At 44.7% G+C, this 22595-nt stretch overlaps 1 protein-coding gene across 6 annotated transcripts in view; it reads right to left on the reverse strand.

Annotated features, from left to right (window-relative positions):
- DIXDC1 (DIX domain containing 1) overlaps window positions 1–22595 on the reverse strand; it is a 77855-nt gene that overhangs the window by 47131 nt on the left and 8129 nt on the right. Inside the window, exon 1 of one of the 6 annotated variants that reach the window (XR_014151726.1) lies at window positions 15145–15397. The exons of 3 other annotated variants lie outside the window; for them this stretch is intronic. Coding sequence is in view for 2 of the 3 variants with exons in the window: in XM_081843099.1 (XP_081699225.1) it covers window positions 15145–15204 (60 nt within the window). In the remaining variant the exon portion in view is untranslated. Of the gene's footprint in view, window positions 1–15144; window positions 15398–22595 lie in introns of those variants that run through there. 2 more of the 6 variants (XM_081843099.1, XM_081843095.1) reach the window with 2 other exon arrangements.

Raw genomic sequence — 22595 nt, forward strand, 5'->3', positions numbered from 1 at the left:
AACAAATGATCAACAGGAAGATGTGTGAACACACTTCAAGCGAAACATGATGAATGCTCATTGACATATATCCTCCCTGCAAACAGATCAGAGTGAATGCTCAATAAAGACTGGACAATGTCTAACGACCACATAAGCTTTGGGCAAGCAAATCAGGATAGATGCTCAAATAAATAGGTTGCCTGGAGGAGCAGCTCCCTTCCATAATAGCTCTGACTTGCATTATCTTTGATTAGGCCCAGAAATTTTAACATTTCATTTTTTAGCCAATCACTTCAAAACCTTTGCGACTGTCTGCCTTGAGAGTCCCTTTCAAAGGGAGATGAGTTCATGCTACTATCAAACAGTGATGCTGCTCTCCAAAAGAGAAGCAAATGGTGTTGCAGTTGCTGCAGACTCTCATTTAATTAACAATTTCGATAATCTTTCCCCTTCAGAGCATCAGACTTTCCTGCAGCAGTTTCAGGCGTATTATGTGTCTAGAACTCTCTCCGCACTTACGACTTTCCTGCAAGATTCCACAGAGATTTCATTTTCCTACGAAATGAAAAATCCCCAGCAGCCTGTCATTCCTGGCAGCTGAGATGAACAGGCAACAGAAATGAAAAAGCATTAAAATTTAATGGCTAAATAGTGGCAGAGTGGCATTAAATGCACAGAAATGAGAAAACCATGAGGCACTGGACAACCATGAAAATTCTGAACTGTCAAAATGAAAAGCATTTGGTTTGATCACTTCCTTACATCATAACTGAACTGCACATCTTCAATGAACCGTTATGTTAGTACAGCAGAAAGTGTTATATACAGAGTCTGAATCGAGGGTAAAAAAAATAAGAATAGTTGAACCTTTGTTAAAAAACAACAACAACCATGTTAATAAATGCACCTTGCACTTCACAAGTCTAGAAGTCCTTCTGCATATCTCAGGGAATCATATTGCTCCCAATCCAAGCTTGGTCTAAGCACAAGAGGGAATTCCAGAACCAATTGTGGCTTGGCTTGATTTCATCAAGCTGCTCAAGAGGCAAACTTTGTTGTTAAGGTACATCTACCACAGATAGAAAGCTGGTATTTTGTATATGTTTACTCAGGGACTCCCTAATTTAATTTTTTTTAAAAAAGCATCTGAAGATGGGACATTTATTTCCCAATTTCCAAAGTTTCTCCAATAGTTTAAGATCTATATTGTGTCCTATATCTATTGCCCAGAGCTTGAACAAGCTTGCCTTTTGTTTCCCATTTTAATAAAAAATATATACATTTTAGACAGAAGTTTATCCTTATTTTGTAAGAGTTCTTTTTCAAATTTTGAGCTTTGGTCCAGAAATCCATTCTTTCTGTGTAATTTAAATATGTCGTATATCTGGTGATATTGCAACCAATCCATAACTTGGCTCCTTAAGTTTTCCACTGATTTTAGTTTCGGTTCCACCCCACCCCCCACCCCCCGTAGAATCCATCAATTCCCTGTACAGTAAGCCATTCAAGAGGCAGACTTTGTGCCCCAGGTCTCAGGTGAAAGGCAATATATGAAAACTTTTTGTTATGGAGCAGCAAAACAAATAGCATAAATAAAAATTATAAATAAATGTCCAAACAAAATATCATGAAAATTATGCACGGTTTTGGTTTCGTCAGAATTCTTCATCAGGCTAGACGGCAAACGAAGCAGGCTGGTTGTAAGGACGGATACAGAGAAAACTGAGAATAGGGTGGGGGAGAGAACAACTATAAAACCCATTTGCAGTTATTAACCACGATCAGAAACATTATAATGATGTCTGGATACAACTGCAGGCAATGAAGCCAAACTCAGCTCCTGTTCTTTCTCTAGAGAAAATTACTTCACGGGACTAATTACTAGCTTCCATCTTTAAAGACTAAAACTTTACCCACCATTATTTTTATGAATTCCCCCTACTTCCACAGCTGGTTATCAAGACCCAGCAATCACCTTAGGCCAATATTCTAAGGCTGTTGACTGCCAACTACTTCAAGTGAACCAAGGAATTGCTTCCTATATTATGCTTTTACCTGCTGAAGAGCTTCTAGGGTTCTTTTTCTTCTTTACAGTGCTTAGCTGCACCAGCTATTTCCTGCAGGCCAATGCCAAGTTGAGGCATCCAAAACACATACACATTACAACCTAAAAGCTCCCCAAAATACACAGAATCTGCAGCGCCAACCCAAAAATCTATGTAATTGCAGTGTGGTGTGGAATGATCATCATGAAAATTACACAGAGGGAACAGGTGAAGCTCTCCTGGTGGTCTCTGCATTAAATGAGGCGCATAGTGCATGCAGGAATCTGTGGGAGAGCCTTTTCAGTGGTGGCTCCATGTCTGCCAAATGCCCTCTCCACAGAAATGTGTCTTGCTCAAACTTGGAATCCATTTAGGTGCCAGGTAAAAGCTCACCTTTTTCTGTCAAGACTTTTAAAGGCCAATGGGTTAAGTTATTTTTAGATTATGGTTCTGTCAATCTGTTATTTATGTATTTTATGAGTATTTTTTTCAGTGTTTTCTGCTTATCATGCATTATGTGTTACATGGCCTCATTTCGTTGTAAATTGCTGTGTACTCATTTTTGATGAAGGGCTGTATAGAAAGACAGAAATAATTTAGCAACACACACACACACACACACTTGTCTTTGCTACCCCAAACTGCTCAACCTCAAGCCTCTTTCCTTACTATGTCACACATTAAACTTTGTATCCTGCAATCTGATGTCCTGGGTTCAAACACTTTTTTTGCAGACTCTGCTTTCACCTTCACCTGTCATCAGACTACAAGACCTTATCGACCACTGCAAAGGTTATTCTCTAAGAAACAAGTATCCAGACCGCAGAACAAACCTCCACTTTCATCAGTCTTGCCTCCACTATTTACTTGTCAGACCCATACCTCTCCATCATCCTATCTAACTGATGTACTGTACATTATAAACTCCTTTGGTCGGGGACGACATCACTGCTCTGTCCTGCACATCACATAGCCTGGCATGAGACAAATATTAAACAATAACAATAGCAATGGAAAAAGCAGAAGGATGGCACTGGACTGTCACTGAGAAAAATATCATTGCATGATCATAGCACAGACAGCATCTTCCTGTGGCTTGTTTAAAGACTTTCCCCACCAGCTGCTCACCACATCCACCTGTGTCCTTCCGATGGAGCACAAAACTCCCTGTGGTCTCATTACATTGCTTCTTGTGACATGGTTAAGCAGCCCTGCTCCAGCTCAGACATTTCCAAACAGCACAGTATTTAACAATTCCCTGAAGGTGCCCCCTTTTGTCACTTTCTGATCGTATAACGCTCACAGTTATAATTCAGGAGAGGTAAGGGCAAAAGGTGCTTTAAAAAAAAAAAAAATCCCCACTTTCCCTCACCTGGCATCTCCTTAGTCCTCAAAGATTTACTTCATTATCTGCTACTGTTAATAGCCCTAGGATCACTCTGAGCTTTGGCCAATGGCCAAACTGGAGCAAAGAAGCGCTAACCCCCCAAAGCAAAGTCCAAATTTCTCCCTGTATCATTCTCAGTGCAGGAGTTACTATACAAGGCACCGATTGGTGGGATTGTCGTGGGGTTAGGCATAATCCTATTTATATTAACACGGCTTTGCGTTCCAAAAGAGTGCCTGCTTTACCTTAGCTCCACAGATGGGAAAGTAGCTGCTCTGTTCAGGTACAATCTCTCAGGCAGTATTCCTTCCTCATATTAAACCTGTTGGATGTGTGTGTCCTTCACATACTTTTAAGGTCAACATAGAAGTTTCTAAAAGAAAGGAACTGGTGATCTCCTGCTGCACCTTCCGCTGCTGAATCACAGCGGACCATTCTTGCAGCCAGCAAAAGGTCTGCAACCATTTATGGCACCTATACAACGCAACTACACTTGTATCGTTGCTATTTTAAACCCTCAAGTTGAAACAGCAGGTCAGACTTAGAGTGTGCCTGGACTAGTTTTTCACATGATCTAACACAGACAGAGAGGCAGGTTTTGAACCACATGCTGTGATTTGCGTGGACAGGCGGAGTCCCCAGATCCCGAGTGGTCCCCCCGTCATGTGGAATAACGACTCTAGACAATGTGCTATGGGATTAAATTGGCCACAACTTTATTAAATTTCAAATGTGGGTAGACCAAGGCTCAGGCATTGGGCGTTCTCCCTCCCTAGTCCCCAGCCGGGGACCTAGGGAGCATCAGGGTTATCCAGTGTGTGTGGGGGGGATGGGCCGGCTCTGGAGAACATATGTTCAAGCAGAGATAGCCGCCCCCGTTACGCCGCTGCAGGGGAGAGCAATGACGACCTTTCGGCGTACGGCCAAAGCCTCCCTTCAAAAACCCCTTTAACGGGGAACCCTGGTATCGCCGCCGCAAAGAGGAAGATGGACTAAAGGATTCCGCCCAAGGCCTGATACCGCCAAAGTTGTGACGTTTTGCTACGGGAAAGGCGAAACCTGCCAATGCAGGGAAATTCCTTTCCGGCCCTTTAACAGCGACCTTATCGTAGCAGCGCCCGCATACCTGTGGAGACAGGTTAACCTGCAAAACCTATGAAGAAAAGTTAACCTGCAAAAGAAGACATTAACTGAGGGTGGGTAGGGTGGGAGAAGCTCTGGAGCCAAGTGAGGATTAACAATTAAGATCCACCCTCTATTGTGTGGGCAGGTAATCCCTCCCCTTACCTGGCCTGGTTTCCCTGGCAACACTTCCCCCAGGTGGGATTGGACAACTCGCTGGGGTAGGCGGGGACCTCCAGGTATCCCACCTGAGGGAAGGCAAAGCCTATGCTGATGGGGCCACTCCAGATCCAGGGCTGCACGCGTCCACGCAAAAGGCGCCCCCCGTTTTAAGTGGGGAGCGGTCATTGCTGCCGTTTTATTTTTTCCTGCTTAATAGGTGTACAGAGACAATAGTGAGAATTCACCAGTGTAGGGGGATGGAGGAATGACTTTAAATAGGCCCTGACAGTTAAAGAGGAGAAGTGCGAATATCATTTATCCGAAGCAATTCTCCAGTGCACTGATACACAGCACTCATCCTGATGCAGCACCAGTGGACTGATAACGACACAAACTTAAGATAGGTGGGGAAAGAGAAGTCTCGCCAGCAAGGATAAAGCCTGTTTTATTTCATATTTCTAATGGCAGGTGCTTCCCCTAGCAGCTCTGCAGAATTAAAAAAAAAATTTTTTTTTGATGAGAATACATAAAAATCATGGCTTCTCCTAGTCAACTTGATTCTAAGGAATTTTTGGACCGACCCCCTTACCACTTTTGCATGCACGTTTTCTCTTATGAATTGATTTAAGAAAACACTTTTCAGAAACTTATGTAAAGCCGTATATTGCAGGTATTGTGATTCCTGTGGCAAGAATGATGATGAGATGCAAATCTGGCATTTATGGATGGTCTAGACCACCATATTGATGAAAGAAGCAGAAAAACAAAAAGGCTGGATCATCCAGGGCAGTTGTGAATTAGGGTTTGTTTGTCCTTGGTCACGTTGCTCAGTCAAAAGTAGCACATCTGCTTTATGGCTGGGAGGGCAACTGTGTGCAGAACTGGTAAGGGCATGATAAGGCATGATTCCATCTTGTCCTTGCCTGTCCCTTTAAGATACACAAGTTATCCATCACCTCCAACAGAGAGGTCACCTCTCCCCTCCAATCCGCAAGCTGAGGACAGGCTGTTGTATGGTAGGAAAATCAGGAGAAATCTGACAATATTTTACATTCTCACTGCTTCATTTTCCAGCTTCCCAAAGGTGTTCAGTACATGGCTGTTCTGCAATTCATTGTGCCAAGGAACTTGTCACTAAAAGCTATCTGGACACAAGAGACCATAAATATCATTATGCCCCCTGTATTCCTTTGTCCCCTCTTGATCCCGCATCCTGAAACCAACAAAAGAAATTATCAAGACCAGAGTTGGCCAATAAGAGTACTTTGTACTATGTCAGTTTCACCAAATGTAGGACCGGGGTGGAGGAAGGGGGTGCAGTGGGGGCGATCTGTCCTAGGTGTCACCACTGAGGGGGGTGACAAAATGGCTGGCAGAACTCAGCGCAGGGCCTGCAGCTTGCCCGAGTTGCACATCTCTCCTGGGAGTGATGCAGTGGCTTGGGTGCCCACAGGCTCCGTGCTGCCCCAAACTGTCTGCCCGCCTCCTGCCCTGAGCTGCAGGGCAGCTACGTCGGAGGAGGCAGGCAGACTCCTCTGAGGCCCCGCGGAGCGTCCTGCCCTGGTTTGCCCCACCCCTGGGCGCAGGGCATGCGCCCCACACCAGGCACCCGATCAGCTTGCTGCGCAGCTGTGTAGGACTAGTTAGACCAATATTCTGGTTTAGTGTTTTATTTTCATTTTGACTGCACATTGCTCTTTTTTCCATTTATCAATTCCTCTTGAATAAACTGGATTTCTGGGCTGTATTGGCACCTGAACACATTCCTTGAGGACACTTCACTCCTAAAGCAAGAATTGCTTTTTTCTGGTGAAACCTAAGGAGAAAGACACATTTCCCAACACCCATCAACATTTATTCCTCGCCAGATATAGTGCAGATCAAAAGGAAAATGCCAACAAGGAAAGACAAATTTTATGTCAACAACCCCTGTGAATTCTATAACTAGAAAGTTCAATTCTATTTAAGCATGATGACTGAAGAATGAATTAACTAAATGCGCACATTTTACATTATGGTTATAATTTTTCTTTTCTCTTTCTAGCAGAATCAGCCACTGCCTCTGTTCCTCCATAGTTCCTTCCCATGGAGGGTGTATGTAGTTATTGTTTCAGTGTTCACATAGCACTCAAGGCTCTGCAGGCCAAACAGTGAAGCAAGGAACGAAGCTCAAGGCATTAATTGCATCAGGACATAATGTGGCTAAGGCCTTGCATAATTTCTAAGCTCCTAGACATTATCTTAATTAGATGATCTCAGTAATCTCCTGGCCAGAGCTTGGTCAGTTTACATTCTTGTTGTTTTTCAAAGCAATGAAGTGGGGTGGGGAACATTTCTACAAAAGCATGATTGGAGGTATGGAGAAGAGAGACTGGTCGATGTGATTATTTCCAAGCATCCATCTGGAATAACCTAAGCATCACCAGAAGTGGGGGGTGGGGGGAGGATTCTATTTTTTCTTCTGATGTGCTAGAAAATGAAGGGTTCATTCCCTAAAGGTCAACTCCCTTGGACACAAGTAGATGTGGTCAGTTGGATATAGTTAAAATGGGTAGAATACAAAGCACAGACTACTTATTAAAGGAATCTGTTCCCCAAAGCTGGTCACCACTACAGTGGGCAGCCTGGAGACTTGGACAAGGTGCTAAGTCTGAATTTCAGTTCCTGCCTATATTTTTGACAAGACCAAAACAGTCAGAAAGGCTGCATTGAGACCCAGAGGTCTGAGAAGGTAATCCATCTCAGACTTTCTCCCCATTCAGTCATTTTTCCTGCAGTGCTTGTGCCTGACCACCTTGAGCTCAGCAGTGCCTAGCAACAGGTTCTGTAAGTTTAAAAATAGCGGCAACATTTTCCTCCTGATTTTAAGGCTGTTTCCAAGGAGAGGCAATCAGGGACGAGTCTAAGGAGGTATGACTGTCAAAATCAGGGTTTAACCACTTTGAATCCGTAAAGAACAATATGAACTGTGGTTTTGCATGAAGCCCAGCAAGTTATCCACCTCATTCACTTCAGAAGGCCAGGCAAATTCCAAGGAACAAAGGATGCATCAACTGGTCCTTAGAGTCATGTTTTCCTGAATACAGATCATGAGCCCCAAATGATCACTGGAAATATTGTCTGTCTCTCCGCACTGGCAGGTCTACAGTTTCTAACCCCATCAATCTGCAACAACCACCGTTGCCCTTCCTGTCCTCCAAAATGACATCCTACCATCCCCTCTCAACCCAACAAGCCTCGGTGATTTTTCCCAGCACTTTTATTCAAAGGTAGGAGGATCATTATGATGATGATTATCTTCACCTTTGCAAGGAGAAAGAATATTTCCAATGCCTGCCTCCTTAGAGCAAGTGCTTCTTTATCAGAAATCTCAGCTGGTTCTGCCATATCAAACAAATCAAGGGCCATCATTCAAACATATCTCTATGCAACATCATCCAGTGTTTCGGAAAAGAAAATTACTCCCCCCTCTTTTTTCGTTTAGGGCCAAGTCATGCTCATGATAAATGGAACCAGCAGCTTAATAATACAGTCGTCTTCCCACTCTTGACAATGCCACTACCGATCCTCAGGAGGGGGTGGAGTTGCGGGCTCACGACCCCTCCCACACTCCCGCGGGGCTGAGGTCAGCCTCGCGGGATTACAGGGTTTCCCCAGTCACCCCCCACGTTCCGGCGAGGCTGGGGTCAGCCTCGCGCGATTCAGGGATTCCCCAGTCACACCCCCGCGCGCCAGCCAATCGGCTGGCGGCAGGGGCGGGCCTCCTAGAGGCCACATAAGGTCGGGGCAGCCACCGGCTCGCCCCTTTTCTCCCTGGCAGCGAGCTCGAATTCCCACCCACCCACCCTTTAGGTTCTGCCATCGACCTTGCTATGGGCTTCGGCCGGTTGCCGTTTGGGGCCAGGTAGGAATTTTTTCCCATTTGGCTAATTGGCTGGTTCGTGAGCCACTTGGTTTTTCGCCTACCTCGTAGCAAATTCGTCACAACTTTCCCGGTTTTAGCGGTAGGCATTGGCCGGGGTATTGTCATGCAAATGAGGTCGGGGGGGAGGAGCGCCATCACCTCCCCCAATGATTGAAGGGTAGTTCGTTAAAGGACTCCGAGGGGCGACGCCTCGTCCGAAACCTACGGAGGCTAGGGCCTAAAGCGCGCCCCCGAGCGGTAACCCCTCGGGGAGCGCCTAGGGATACGCATCTCAGGTAGCTCCCCCTGTTGGTGTTTAACCCTTCCCGGTTAGACCGGATAGTCGGTTAGGGGCCAATGCCTAAAGCCAATACCTCTCTTACCTGTAATCAATAAAGTTGTGGCCATTTTCGCCCATTAACTTAAATTCTTGTGTCCTGTGTCTTTATTCTTTACACCTGTGGGGGGGGAGGGAATAGCCACGCAACTCACTTTCAGAGTGAGGGAACTGTAGCATCATCAGTGGGTATTTCCAGATGGTCACTATTTTCTTCCTGTTAATCATTCATTTATCCTACAATGCATTCATTTATCTTTCCAATGCATTTTCCCATCACTTTCCAAGCTGCAAAAAAGTCTTTCTTTTCCCCAAGTGGATTTGGTGTGCTAGGACAGCAGACTGCCTTAATCCACTTTAATTGCACAAAGCTAAATTTCCAGAATATGCTTGAATCCCTCCTGCAAAATATTGAATCTGGAGACAACTGACACTATGGAAAGCCTCTGTTGAGCCCGGATATCAAAATCAAGTCTCACAGCAGCCTTCCCTAACCTGGTGCCCTCCTGGTGTTTTGAACTACAACTCACATCAGCCCTAGCCTGTGTCAACTGAGGCTGAAAGGAGTTGCAGTACAAAACATCTGGAGCACACCAGATTGGGGAAGATTGTCTTATACAAAAAACACAGTTCACCCAATTAAGTGTCTTCACAGTGCCTTTGATTTGTTTCTGGGGTTGTAATTTCTGAATAAAACCACAAATGCTGAACCACACTCAAGTTCCTGCTAAGTTTCTTCACCGTGCAACCTGCCACTTATACTAGCCCTGCAATATCTTGCCTCCATCCTGCTGGAAGGCTGAATTATTAGAGTGCTGAAAAGTGTGGAGAGAAATAGAAATAGCGGGAAATCAGCCTAACTGCAGAACATAATTCACTAATGAATGAAGGGCTAGGGGCTGTGCAATCGCCTCAAGGGGCCTTCCAGCTTTTAAACTGCAGCCACTCTGATTTAAATGAGACAAACCGTATCTTATCCAGGAACTGAAGGTTCATTTAGCCTAAGGATGCTCCCCTGAACCCTGATTCAAGGATTATGTTAGCGACCAGGGGTCAAACGACATATGAAGCATCCCTTTTTGAAAAGGGTACGTTTAACACTGGCACTCTTATTTTAAAGGAAAAGCATCTGATCAGCAGCTGTTCCTAGTGAAGAGAAGTCAACAGCAATTTCTTCTCCCTTGACCTGCCTTGTACAGAAGGGAAGACCACACACACACACAAAGACAGCACTAGGAATCCTCCTGTCAACCCCAGCAGCACACTCCCTTTTGGCCTCTGCCTCTTCCGGGGGAAGCATGCAAAGAAGAGAAAGCAGTGGTTGTTCTTATCTCTACTCTCTTGCTCACCCCCATGGCAGTCGACTGGGTCCATGATGCTACTGAGATAGCAATCTCAAACAGCGACCTCCGCCTCCTCATTCATCTTCTGAAAGGAATCACAGAGTGGAAATTTTGTCCAGAGAGAGAGAAAGAGGAAGAGCGAGCAGCTTCCAGATTCGCCATAAGCAACTATGGGCCCAATCCTCCCAACCACTATGCCCACAAAACATGGGCACGAGAAAGGAAGTAGGAACAGCACATTTCCACACCCTGCTTAGCAGCAGTGGTAAAGATAAGAAGAGGAAACATCACTGGAGAAGATTCCAGGAGGCTTCCCAGCTAGAGGGGCCTTCCTGCTCTCTTCTCCATCTTCTTATACAGAGTTGATGGAGAGAATGATTGCTATTTATTGTTTCATTGCTTTTCGGTACTACCAACTGCTCTGCTGATTATATACTTTTCCCTCAAATTAAAAGTGGCAATGTTAATGCACAATGGAACCCCTGCAAAAACAGGTTTTGATTGGTGCAGAACTGGCCCTGTACCCATGAAGGCTGTAAGGCCCTCTTTCTGGGTCACACTCATTCCCTGAGTTCATTGGGCTGTGTGAGTACTCACAGGCAGCAAAAAGGAGGCAGGAGAGACCTGCAGAAACAAAACCACCTGACAAATCCAGATCCCAAAATGCCAACCACAGAAGCAGTGTTGTGATCTTGAAACAAGGAGTGTATTACTGTAAAAGCAGTAGGGAGATTCTTTGAGAGCCAAATGTTCATGTGTGTGCGCGCGCAACCCCCCCCCCCTATATTTGCATGTAAGAACTTTTAAATTCATCTTCATGAATATTAACACTTACAAAGTGTCTAAAATGTTCTAAGCTCTGTTAGAAGGTAAGTCCCCACCACAATCTTCTTCCTAGGGGGCAGAGGAGCACCCTCCTTCTCATGTACCTTGGTCCCCTGGCCCACTGGCAGAGACCAGAATGTGTTTTCTTTGCAATTTGTTATTCTTTTTCTAAGCAGTTAGTTTTTGGGGTTGTGTGACTATATAAAGGAATGGACGTATTTCTGTTTTGTTTTTTAAGCCGAACCCATTCTATTTTTCTGCACTGTATCTAGGACCAACCAGCAAGGTTATGCAAGGTTTGTGACTCCCATGCTTCATATCAGGGCTGGTGGGGGCACAATTACCATTCTGTTCCAGGCTTCATGCAACAGGTCCATTAATTTCTGTGAGACACTTGTCACACTTGCAAAAACTGCATTCAAAATGTATTAGCTGCATGCAAGTAAAATATGCCATTAGCTGCAGCATTTTTTTAAGCAGCTACTAGTGCTGAACCACTTTCTCACTCCTGCTGTAATCATGTCCTGAAAAGTCCTCTAGTCCAACAAGCGTCAGACAACATCACCTGGCCAGCTGGGGGTGGGGTGGCGGTCACACATAGCTGAGACTGCAACTGCTCCGAAGTCTGGTGAGTTCATGAATAAACCTCCTTAAGACAGTAGAGCGGAAGGGCTGTGGTTAGTGGATCAAAGCACAAGATTACAAATCAAACATCCTTGCTTCCCTTTCTAGCTGCAAGCATGAGACCGAGAGCAAAACAGATTTACTTCTTATGCCTCAGAAGCTGAAGATGCAATTTAAGGATGATGGCTGTTGTTGTTGTTGTTTAGTCGTTTAGTTGTGTCCAACTGTTCGTGACCCCATGGACCAGAGCACACCGGGCACACCTGTCTTTCACTGCCTCCCGCAGCTTGGTCAAACTCATGTTCGTAGCTTCGAGAACACTGTCCAACCATCTTGTCCTCTGTTGTCCCCTTCTCCTTGTGCCCTCAATCTTTCCCAAGATCAGGGTCTTTTCCAGGGTGTCTTCTCTTCTCATGATGGTAGCAACCTATTATAGTGAGTCCCTTTTAGCTTGAAGCTGCCCAAATAAAGGTGGCCCTGCCTTTTGCAAGAAAAGGTGGCTGAACCTCAGTTGCAATTTCCTGATCTTTGGCTAAAGTGCTGTGGATATTTATGAGGGGCAGCTGAGAAATTCTCAAGCCTAAAAGCCAAGCTAGACAAGATAATGGAAATCCATGATCGGATTTGCAGTCACTATAAATTTTAGCGAACAGCAGCCACAGGAGGAATTGTGGCACTGGAGGGAGTGGTTAACCCTTTCTCATCAGTTTTCCTAGATGAAAATGGCTGTTTGCCTCATTAGGAAAAACTTATATGTGCAAGCAACTCCAAAATCTTGTCCACAAGTCCAGGCTTAACTCATTTCTACTTAGTCCAATAACTTTTCAGCTGTACTTACGTTTATTAGCACTGTTCACATTTCTACTTTCTTAAAACATTTTTAACAATTTGCCCCAGGCCCTGCATTCCCTACTACATATATGATGCAATGATCTAGCTATGGCTAACAAAAGCAAGAAATGCCACAGCTAGTGAACAGCCAACAATAATACCTCTGTATGTGTTCAATAGTATACTCTTGGTTGATTTAAGACACTGTGATGGCATATAGGAATGGAAGTAGTCTTGTGAAGCTCATGACATTTAGGACTGTGTAGGTCAAGATCAGTACAATGAAATATGCTCAGAAATCTATAGGGAGACAGCACAGATGCTATGACATTGCATACCCTCTGATGCCTATTCCCCATCTCACCCCTCATTTGAACTTATCACAATGAAAAAGCGAGGAAAGATCTGCTTCTCAAAGCTCTGAGACCCAGCCTAATTGAGATTCCTGCATGGTTCATTTCAAATGTAAGAACTGAGAATAGTATGATCTTGTTACCCTATTTGGCAGTTTCCCAAAGTCAGTTGGGAGTCAAGGGATCTGAAAGCCAAAATGGCACCCAGCCGGCACACCAGGAGGTTAAATCCCAAACTGACCTTGCTGGGAAGTTCAAGACAGATTTGTTGCAGAGGATCCAAGAGTCTTTTTCAATGTGCTTTTGGAATGATTTGTGCTCATGGTGGTATTGAGGTGGGGATAAGCAATCCTGCTTTCAACATTGTTAATACCCTCTAAAGTTTTATACTGCTTTGCTTTTTAGTGGTGCACATCTTGTAGTTTACTGCTAAAATCCTCTAACTTTACATATTACAAATGTTCCAAGAAGGCATTATAAAATGAAATTTAACACACACACCTTGGCCCAAAAAAAGGTTCCAGAGATTTTTGGGTGCCTACTTTAGTTGTCCTATTGTGCAAGAATGCCCTTCCAGATGGATGTAATGTGGTAACACTAGGGAAGCACTGCAGAGAAATTAATAAAGCAGAATGATGTGTGGGCGGTCCAGCAACTAATGCACTATTATTGTGTCAGTAACACATTGCATAATACACCAACAAAAAATCCACGAGTCTGTGGGGGAACCTCTGCTTTCCTGATCCTCAAAACTATGATATTTTATTCCTGGGGAAATGCTCAGACCAGGATGTAAACAGCTGTTCACCCATGGCCTAATCCTATGAGCGTTTATTTCAGATTGCTTTCACGTTTATTTCACTGCTTGCTTTAAAAATGAGAAAAAATATCAGATCCTGGTCACAGAAATATCCTTCAGGATTCCTCTGCTTCTACCTGCCACCCCACTCCCATTAGAGAATAGAGAGGAGGGGAGACTAAGCCAGGGGTGGTGAACCTGAGGCCTTCCCGATGTTGCTAAACTATAACACCCATCAGCCCCAGCAAGCATAGCCAATGGGATGATGGGAGCTGTAGTTCAACAACATTTATAGCCTGCCAATAAAAAACAGAACGGTAACTGCATTTTTTACTTTCGTTACAGAGCACTTGGGGACTTTTTTTTTTTTAGTAGAAAGCGATGTATATGTTGAATAAACCTAAAACTCATAAATGACAGCAGGATATTCAAATGAAAGGAGGGAACAGCAGTGAATGAAAACTAGAGAGAGAGAGAGAGAAGTGCTCATTTTCTATACTGTATTTAAAAGTCTGAAGTTCCCCCTGAGCAGACTCATTTATCTGGATGCACTGTGAGATAGGAGTTTGTAAATAGGAAAGAGGGAATGAAACATCTCAGAGGAGCTAGGGCCTGCAACCGCCAAAAGAAGCGTTACAAGCAGCCAAATCAAGACACAAGGTTAAGTCTGGAACACAACGTAAGTTCTGTCAGGTGAGGGGGAAAACCACCATAATCCTGATCACTGAACGTAAGTCTCACGTTGGTCTCCTGTCTTCTCAGCTGACTTAGCCAGGAAACCCTTGACTTGGCTGCACCGCCACTGATGGCATTCCTTGATAAAGGCAAACAGATCAAACTGAACTGGCTTTGCACCAACTGCTTGCATGGACTAGAAGATGCTGCCCTCCCCCCTAAGTGGTATCAGCCAGGTATTTCATCCCACAACTTAAGTGTTTATTTAACATGCTTTCCTTCAACTTCAGAATAATTGCTCAAATTAGCCCCACCACCCCCCGCCCCATATGTGCCGATTTCCATGTCCCCAACTGTTTAGAATCAAGATGGACGGGGAAAGGGGGCGGGGGGAGCAACCAGCATGTTAAGTCCCTACTCCAGGAATCTGCATGCTCATAAAAACAGACTTTACAGCATTTCAAGCACACACACAGCCAGCAAAAACCTGCCAATTCTTCATCCTAACGTTTCCGCACTTTGCTGCTGAGTCAGTCAGCAAAGGTTGCTGCTGCAACTTGGTGCATAAACAACTAGCTAGGAATCGCTTACACAAACTCTCCAAAACTTAACGATGCTCCGCAAAGTACCAGCGAGGCTGCTGGGTGCTTCAAGTCCTCACGTTTGGAGGTCAAGATCTTTCCCATTTCAGTTGCATTCAGGGTCCTTTGGCTTTGCAGAAGACAAGGTACGGAAGACAGATAAGTTTTATTTACCTCTGTGAAGCCCTCGTGCAGGATATCCAATAAATTTCCGCGTGCCAAGCAGGCAAGCATTCTTCAGAAGCCCACCCAAAGGGCCGAGTTCTCGGAGCATGCAGAACAAATCCTCCAGCCTGGGGCACGACCCCCTCCTCCTTCTCCCCCTCCTCCTCCTAAAGACAAAGACTTGCAGCTCATGGGGGACCTCGTTCATAGTCCCATATGTGCAGCCCGTTAGTGCAAACAGGATACTTGAGCCAAAGTCAAGACTTGTACTGGGCATGCTCGGAGGGAGCCACTGGGGGAGCAGCAGGAGAGATGTCACACCACTCTGTTCCTATAGAAACGCCTCGGCTTAACAGATGCAGGCTGAGGAACTGGTCAGGGAAAACATCTGAAACCTATTTCCAGAGGCTGGCCCCTCCATCTGATACAGAGCTCTGCTCCGAAGGACTGGGGGGAGCAAATCTGGTTCGGCTAAGACGGGAACGTAGTTGAAAGAGAAGAAAATCTAAAATGGAACTTCCAACTTTAAAACTTTGCGCAGGAAAGCTGAAAGTCAGCGCCAGTGCGGCTGTAACAGGCTATGCCCAATTTATTTGCCATCTCTTCAGTGTTAGGGTACATTGTGTATATAACCACACAGGGCAGTTCATTGCTAAAATGTGGTTTGAAAACATGCTCTATGGCTTGGCTATGCAAATCGATCATTACAGCCCAGGGGGAGCAATAAACAAATTAAGTGTGTCCACATCCTCGTAGCATTTCCTTTCAAGTTGCTGGAATAATTTAGGCTGCATTCCTAGGCACATGTACCTGAGAGTAAAACTAACAGGATATGGACTTAATTCCAAGTAAACGTGTACAGGATTGCTTCATCTTTGTCCCGTGGTACACACTTCCTTCTCTTGGATTTTTAAAAATAGAACTCTATATTTGTTACGCACCAAAAAATGTAACTTGGACTTCAAAAGGGGTGAGGGTTGGCTATATGTCTGTGAGTATGCTAAGTGCCTTGAGTCAGTCACAGCCCTGTTCTCCCACCCTTCTTATCTCCTTACTCTTTTAAAAAAAGAAATAAGCAAGATTTGTGCAAAATCAAGTTTTTGTTTTGGCATTTGTTTGTTTTCCAGTTAACAGAGGCTCTAGGAATGGAGGAGGCAAGGCACAGTGATGGCCAGGATTAGAGCTATTATGAGATATTCATCCAACTAAAGTGGGAACAATGGTACCTTTTTAAGCTATCAGTGAAGTTAAATGCTTTTCTGGAACAAACCACACTGCTCAGCAAAAGACTTCACCCCCTTCCTTTTAGGTGAAGAAAACAATGGGAATTCTCAGCACTGCTTTAACAAAACCATATGCAGAGTTATGCAAGAACAGCCCTGAGACAATCCCATCCCAGTACTATTTAAATTATTTGTTAATAAATTCCTGAAATGACACACTTAAAACGGAGCATATTGCTGCCTTTCAGTCCGATCCTATGCAGTATTACTTGTAAGTTAAGTTTCACTGACTTCAATAGGACTCACTCCTAAATAACTGTACACAGGATTACAGCCCATGTTAGAAGTTACAGGTAACTGTAATTAAAGTTGGTGTACAAATAACATATTATTACTTCCTAAAACATGAAAATGTCCTGTGACAGGCACACACAGAAGAGCCCAAATTATAAGCCACTTTCAACACACTGGCTTAACTTGCACCATTTCTCCAGGTGAGGAAGGTTGGAGCTGGGAATGAAAGCTGTTGTTTCAGGAATGAAGCAGCTCCGACTGGGATCTTATATAGGAGCTGGAGGCTCTATCTCTTCCTGGCTCTCAGCCAGCCCCTCTCCAGGTGGGAGTTTCCATGCATTTCCTCTCCTCCTGAGAAGCCTCATAGGTAGCTAGGTGGGCACTTTGTTGGAGACTCTGAAGTTCCTGCCTGGGAAGTTCCTGCCTGGATTGCTGTCTCCTCTGTTCCTGTAACCCTGGGAGATGGGGTGGGTAGACCCGAAAGCTGGCCAGGAATCCAGGCAACTGGTGTGGGGACCTCAAGTAGCGGAGCAGGGACATCTGGATCCAATGACTATTCAGAATCACTGGCAGTGTGGAGACCTGGTGTAGCATCCTGCTTCCTTGTTCTTCAAGTTCAAGTCCTCATGATCACCACTTCGAGTTCAAGACCACAATCAAATTTTTCTTATAAATTTGGGTTAGCACTTTTTGGAAGAATAATAAGACCAAACATGAGAATTGGGTAAGGGAAGAAGCACATAAAAATAAAAGGGACAGACAACAACACGAGGACATGAGGATATGAGAAAGGAGAGAGAGAAGGTTCGCCGGCTATGCAGGACTTGCCCACAAATTTATTGATAGCTGCACGAATTACTGTATGAGAGCTAGGAAGTGGAAGGGGCAAGCAGAACATAAAATGGAAGAATGGTATAAAGAGGTTTGGGATATAGCTATGAATGATAAATTACCATATGCCATTAAGGTAAGACAGGAGAAATGATTTTGAGGAGATACGGAAGGTGTTTGTAGAATTTGTACTGTTAAAATGGAAAGGGGTCAAACCATCGCAAGAGGTGTTGAAATTTTGGGAGGTTGGATAGTTACAATGGAATGGTCTCAGTGGAGGGGTGCACATTTTTATTCTTATTTATTTATGATTATTACTTTGTCAAAATAATAAAAAAGAAAGGAGCAAAAGCAAGCTGCAGTAGGGAAACTCCATGTTTCAGCCATACACCACTTCTGCATCTTTTAGCAGAAGCAGCTGGCAAGTTAAAGCAATTATTTTGCCACCCTAAGGATTTGAAACTTTTTATTTAATAATAAAGAATGAAAACCAGAGCTCTCCACTTCTGGATTCTAAACTATGCAGTGTATACAAAGGAAAGGAACAATATGCAGATCTGTCACCAAGACAGATTACAATAACTCAAACAGGTCAAGATTCTGCATTATAGCCCACGAAGAGTAGCATGATATTCTATGAGACCTTGAAATAAGAATTTTTGAATTTTTTTATTTTGTCTTGAAATAAGGAACGATATGTAGCTTTGATAAGAAGCAATACAATTTTAAGACTGTTATTCTTAAAGCATTTAAGGTAAACATTTAAGCCTCAATATAAGAACAACCGTTGCCTCAGAAATATGTAAAATAATTGTTGCACACTGGATAAAGATTTACAGACAACTTTTTATCATGTACTAAGTATGAGTTCAATGTATGAGTTCAATACCCTACAGGATACAGAAAAGAATGTTCGCAACATGGATGCTGCTATGCCAATCCTCTCCAAAAAACAGACTGCATAATGCTTGTTTACTGTTGCATATCTTTAAATGGCCCCCAAATGCAATATTGTGAACATGATAGCATGTCAAAGTTCCTCTGCTGTAGCATCCAATAACTTAACATGATGAGGGGTGGTATATGAAGTGAAGCCAAATCAAAAGTATTAGTATAATGCTGCCCTCCCCAATCTAGTGCTTTCCTAGTGATGGGCTAGAGTCCCACGGGTCAGCAAACTTTTTCAGCAGGGGGCCAGTCCACTGTCCCTCAGACCTTGTGGGGGGCTGGACTATTTTGGGGGGGGGGCGACGAATTCCTATGCCCCACAAATAATTCAGAGATGCATTTTAAGTAAAAGGACACATTCTACTCATATAAAAACACGCTGATTCCCAGACTGTCCATGGGCTGGATTTAGAAGGCGATTGGGCCAAATCCGGCCCCCAGGCCTTAGTTTGCCTACCCACGGGCTAGACTGATGGGACCTGTGGTTCAAAACCCCTGTATATGGAAGGCTGTACTAATGAGTGCAGAAGGCCATGCTCAACATGTTGACATATAAAGCCCTGAACAACTTGGGATCAGGTTCCTGAAAGACCACCTGTGCCTGTAGAGAACTGTAAGATCACGTTCTACACGTGGCACCACAGCCTACAGAATATCACAGGGTAAACTGAAAACATACATGGTCTGTTGTTGTCCCTGTATTATAGAATGCCATTCCCTCGACCACATGTGAAACGTTCAGACATTATGCAAAGATTTATCTTTCTATACAGGCTTTCCTTGACGCATAAGATCGGACCCTGTTGCTGGCTCCCCTGAATTCGTGTTTTACTTGTTTTCATATGTTTTTACATTGGGGTTTTATTAGCATTGTTTTACTGATATTGTTTGTTTTTAGACTGTACACGACTTACAGATTTTTGAAACATTAAGTAGTTTATACATGTTTAAAACAAATGCATAAGTAATGAATAATCTATGTTAAGGGGTGACGGGTGTCTTCTAAGAGGTCTCATGTTCTTAACAAATCTGGTTTCCCATTTTAACATGTTCTATTTTCCCATAAGTGATACAATCCACAAACTGACATTATCAGGGTTGAGAGGATGCTGGGAAGGTTGCCCGTGTCCTACATCAGAAGCATGGGGGAAGGGGAGAGTGGGGAGAAGTAAACCAACCCTCTACACTACAAAGAGAGAGATAATCCTTCTGAATAATATTGATAGCAACGTGGAGGGGGAGGTGCACACAGGACTTAATCCCTTCAATGCCCTGTTTAAATCACGAAACAGGAGAAGCAGCAGATCAGGCAATAGCTCTTATCAGGCAATAGCATCTGGGGGTGGATGAGCTTTTTGAGCTTCACTCACAGCTCTTTTTCCAGGTTCAGAAAAGGTGAGCCAAACTGCTGTCTTAGACGTGGAGCAAGCCCTGCGCAACTTGCCACTTGATGGCGAGAACTAATTATCAAGTGATTGTTCCTTTTTCAAAAATGTGATCACACACAGAAGCTTTGGTGGCTGGTACCACCGCGGTTTGAATCCCCGTGACGGGGTGAACTCCCGTTGCTCAGTCCCTGCTCCTGCCAACCTAGCAGTTCGAAAGCACGTCAAAGTGCAAGTAGATAAATAGGTACTGCTCCGGCGGGAAGGTAAACAGTGTTTCCATGCGCTGCTCTGGTTCACCAGAAGCGGCTTAGTCATGCTGGCCACATGACCCGGAAGTTGTACGCTGGCTCCCTCGGCCAATAAAGCGAGATGAGCGCTGCAACCCCAGAGCCGGCCAAGACTGGACCTAATGGTCAGGGGTCCCTTTACCTTTACCTTTACCTTTACCACTATTGGGACGGGCAGGGTGGGAAGTGGGGACCCCAACAGCAGGTGTCGGCAGAGCCAACTAATTCTAGTTTTGTCCCCCATCCTCCTCCTGCCAAGTTCTACAAGGGCAACACTGGGACTAAGGGGAGGAAACTGACAGGCACTGCCATCTCCTGGGCTGGTTTTTATGTAAGAAAGCAGGCAAGTAGGGTCTGGCTGAGGACAGACAAAAGCTGCCCTAGTAGACCAGCCTCTGCTGCACAGAAGGCAAGTTTCCTTGCCATTCGCCTGGATGTTCTCATACACAAGCACCATTGAAATGAATGGGAAGCCCCTATTTATTTCAGTGGGCCTTGTGCAGGAGAACTTCCTTTAACTGTGTCCTTCCACCACAACAATTCACAAAGGACTGGGCTTGATTTCAGGGCATCTGATGGAGGGAAATTACGTTCTGAAAGGCACCTGCAAGTTCCAAAGATCTCCTCCTCAAAGACTTGCGCTTCAGAGCTGTTGATCATGGCAGCTGTTCAGATATTCCCACAGGATCTGCATCAGCTGTTATACCAAACCTAGCTTCCACCGAGCATTAATGAGGTTTGGCTCATGGGGAGCTTGGTTTTATTGATAAATGTGGAAACCCCAGAGGCAGAAGCCAGATGTTTAATTATTAATAAGATGGGGACATGTGGCTGAGAACAGCGGTTGGTCCAAAGACCTTCTCTCATGGTGAGAGCATGGCTACAAAGGGCTTCCTGCTCCAAGCCTATCCATGTGGACCAAACTCAATCATGTGACATAATGCAGAGGTCATGACCCAGTGGGAGCTTCCTGTGCCTACTGATTTGACACAATCAGGCACTCAGAAATGTCCCCGTAAAAGGCAGCAGGCCAGCCCCTTCCACCCTCTACTTGGAGCAACTGTACAGACTAAACATCCAAAGTCACCTCAAATTATAGCAAGCCTGGCTCATTCCAACACCTTGTTCTCTAGTCTGACTTGACAGTGGATCTCCAAGGTATCAAGCAAAGGTCTTTCCAAGCACTTCAACCAAAAGTCCTATTAAAACAGGAGAGGCCAGAGATAAAGCCTGGGACTTTCCATGTGCAAATCATGTGCATAATATCACTGACCTATCCTTGCCTGCAAACAAAAAACCATTCATACACGTACAGCCCTTTGTGAACCAGTAGAGGTCCAAATTAGCCACATGGACCAACACGCCCTCCCTCGATGTACCACAGGGAGCAAATGCATTTGAAACAACACACCAATTCCCTAAAATTTCGGGATGTGCCCCATCCTACAGACCAAAAGGCAAGAAAATATTTCGCCTGACCAAAGCAGCGGATGCTGCCAGCTGCTCTGGATAGCTTATTCTGCCAGCTAAGTTACAGCAGACAATGTAGCCTTTCATTCGGGCTCCAGAAGTCATAATAAATGAGCTCACAGGAGAGAGACTACTCTGGCCTGTCTGGGTCGCAGATTTGCTGTTGACAGAAGTGGGGTGGGGAGGGGTAATAACATCATCTGAAGTACTAATCCCCAGTTCAAACACGGGGCCCCATATGGCACTGTTGCCTGGAAAAAAATTATAAAACAGGAATTGGAGTCAACTGCAGCACAATACTAAGCGCATGGCACTTCACAAAGGAGGCAGGAGGAGGATGAGGGACAAAACAGAAACCTATGGCAATAACCTTCAAAGCATTCATCTTCTAACACAGGTGTGGACAACCTTTCTCACCGGAGCTCCACATTCTCTTCTGAACAACCTTCGGGGGACCGCATGACAGTGATTGACAGGGCCAAAGGAAAAAGTGGGTGGAGCATTGAATGTTGTTTTTACACACACACACACACATATGCACACCTCTATCATCAGTATCATCAGGGATGTGGGTGGCGCTGTGGGTTAAACCACTGAGCCTAGGGCTTACTGATCAGAAGGTCGGCGGTTCGAATTCCCGCAACGGGGTGAGCTCCCATTGCTCTGTCTCTGTTCCTGCCAACCTAGCAGTTTGAAAGCAAGTCAAATTGCAAGTAGATAAATAGGTACGGCTCTGGCAGGAAGGTAAACGACATTTCCGTGCGCTGTTCTGGTTCGCCAGAAGCGGCTTAGTCATGCTGGCCACATGACCCGGAAGCTATACGCCGGCTCCCACGGCCAATAAAGCGAGATGAGCGCTGCAACCCCAGAGTCGATCACGACTAGACCTAATGATCAGGGTCCCTTTACCTTTATCATCAGTCTAGATAAGAAAGACACATTAAATGAGTGCAAGGACACATCATGGCCAGGAAAAAAACTCAAGGAGGGTGTGAAGCATAAGGATGCTATAGACCAGC

This window comes from Podarcis erhardii, assembly GCF_964252035.2.
Source record: "Podarcis erhardii genome assembly, chromosome: 16".
In the NCBI taxonomy this organism is placed as follows: domain Eukaryota; kingdom Metazoa; phylum Chordata; class Lepidosauria; order Squamata; family Lacertidae; genus Podarcis; species Podarcis erhardii.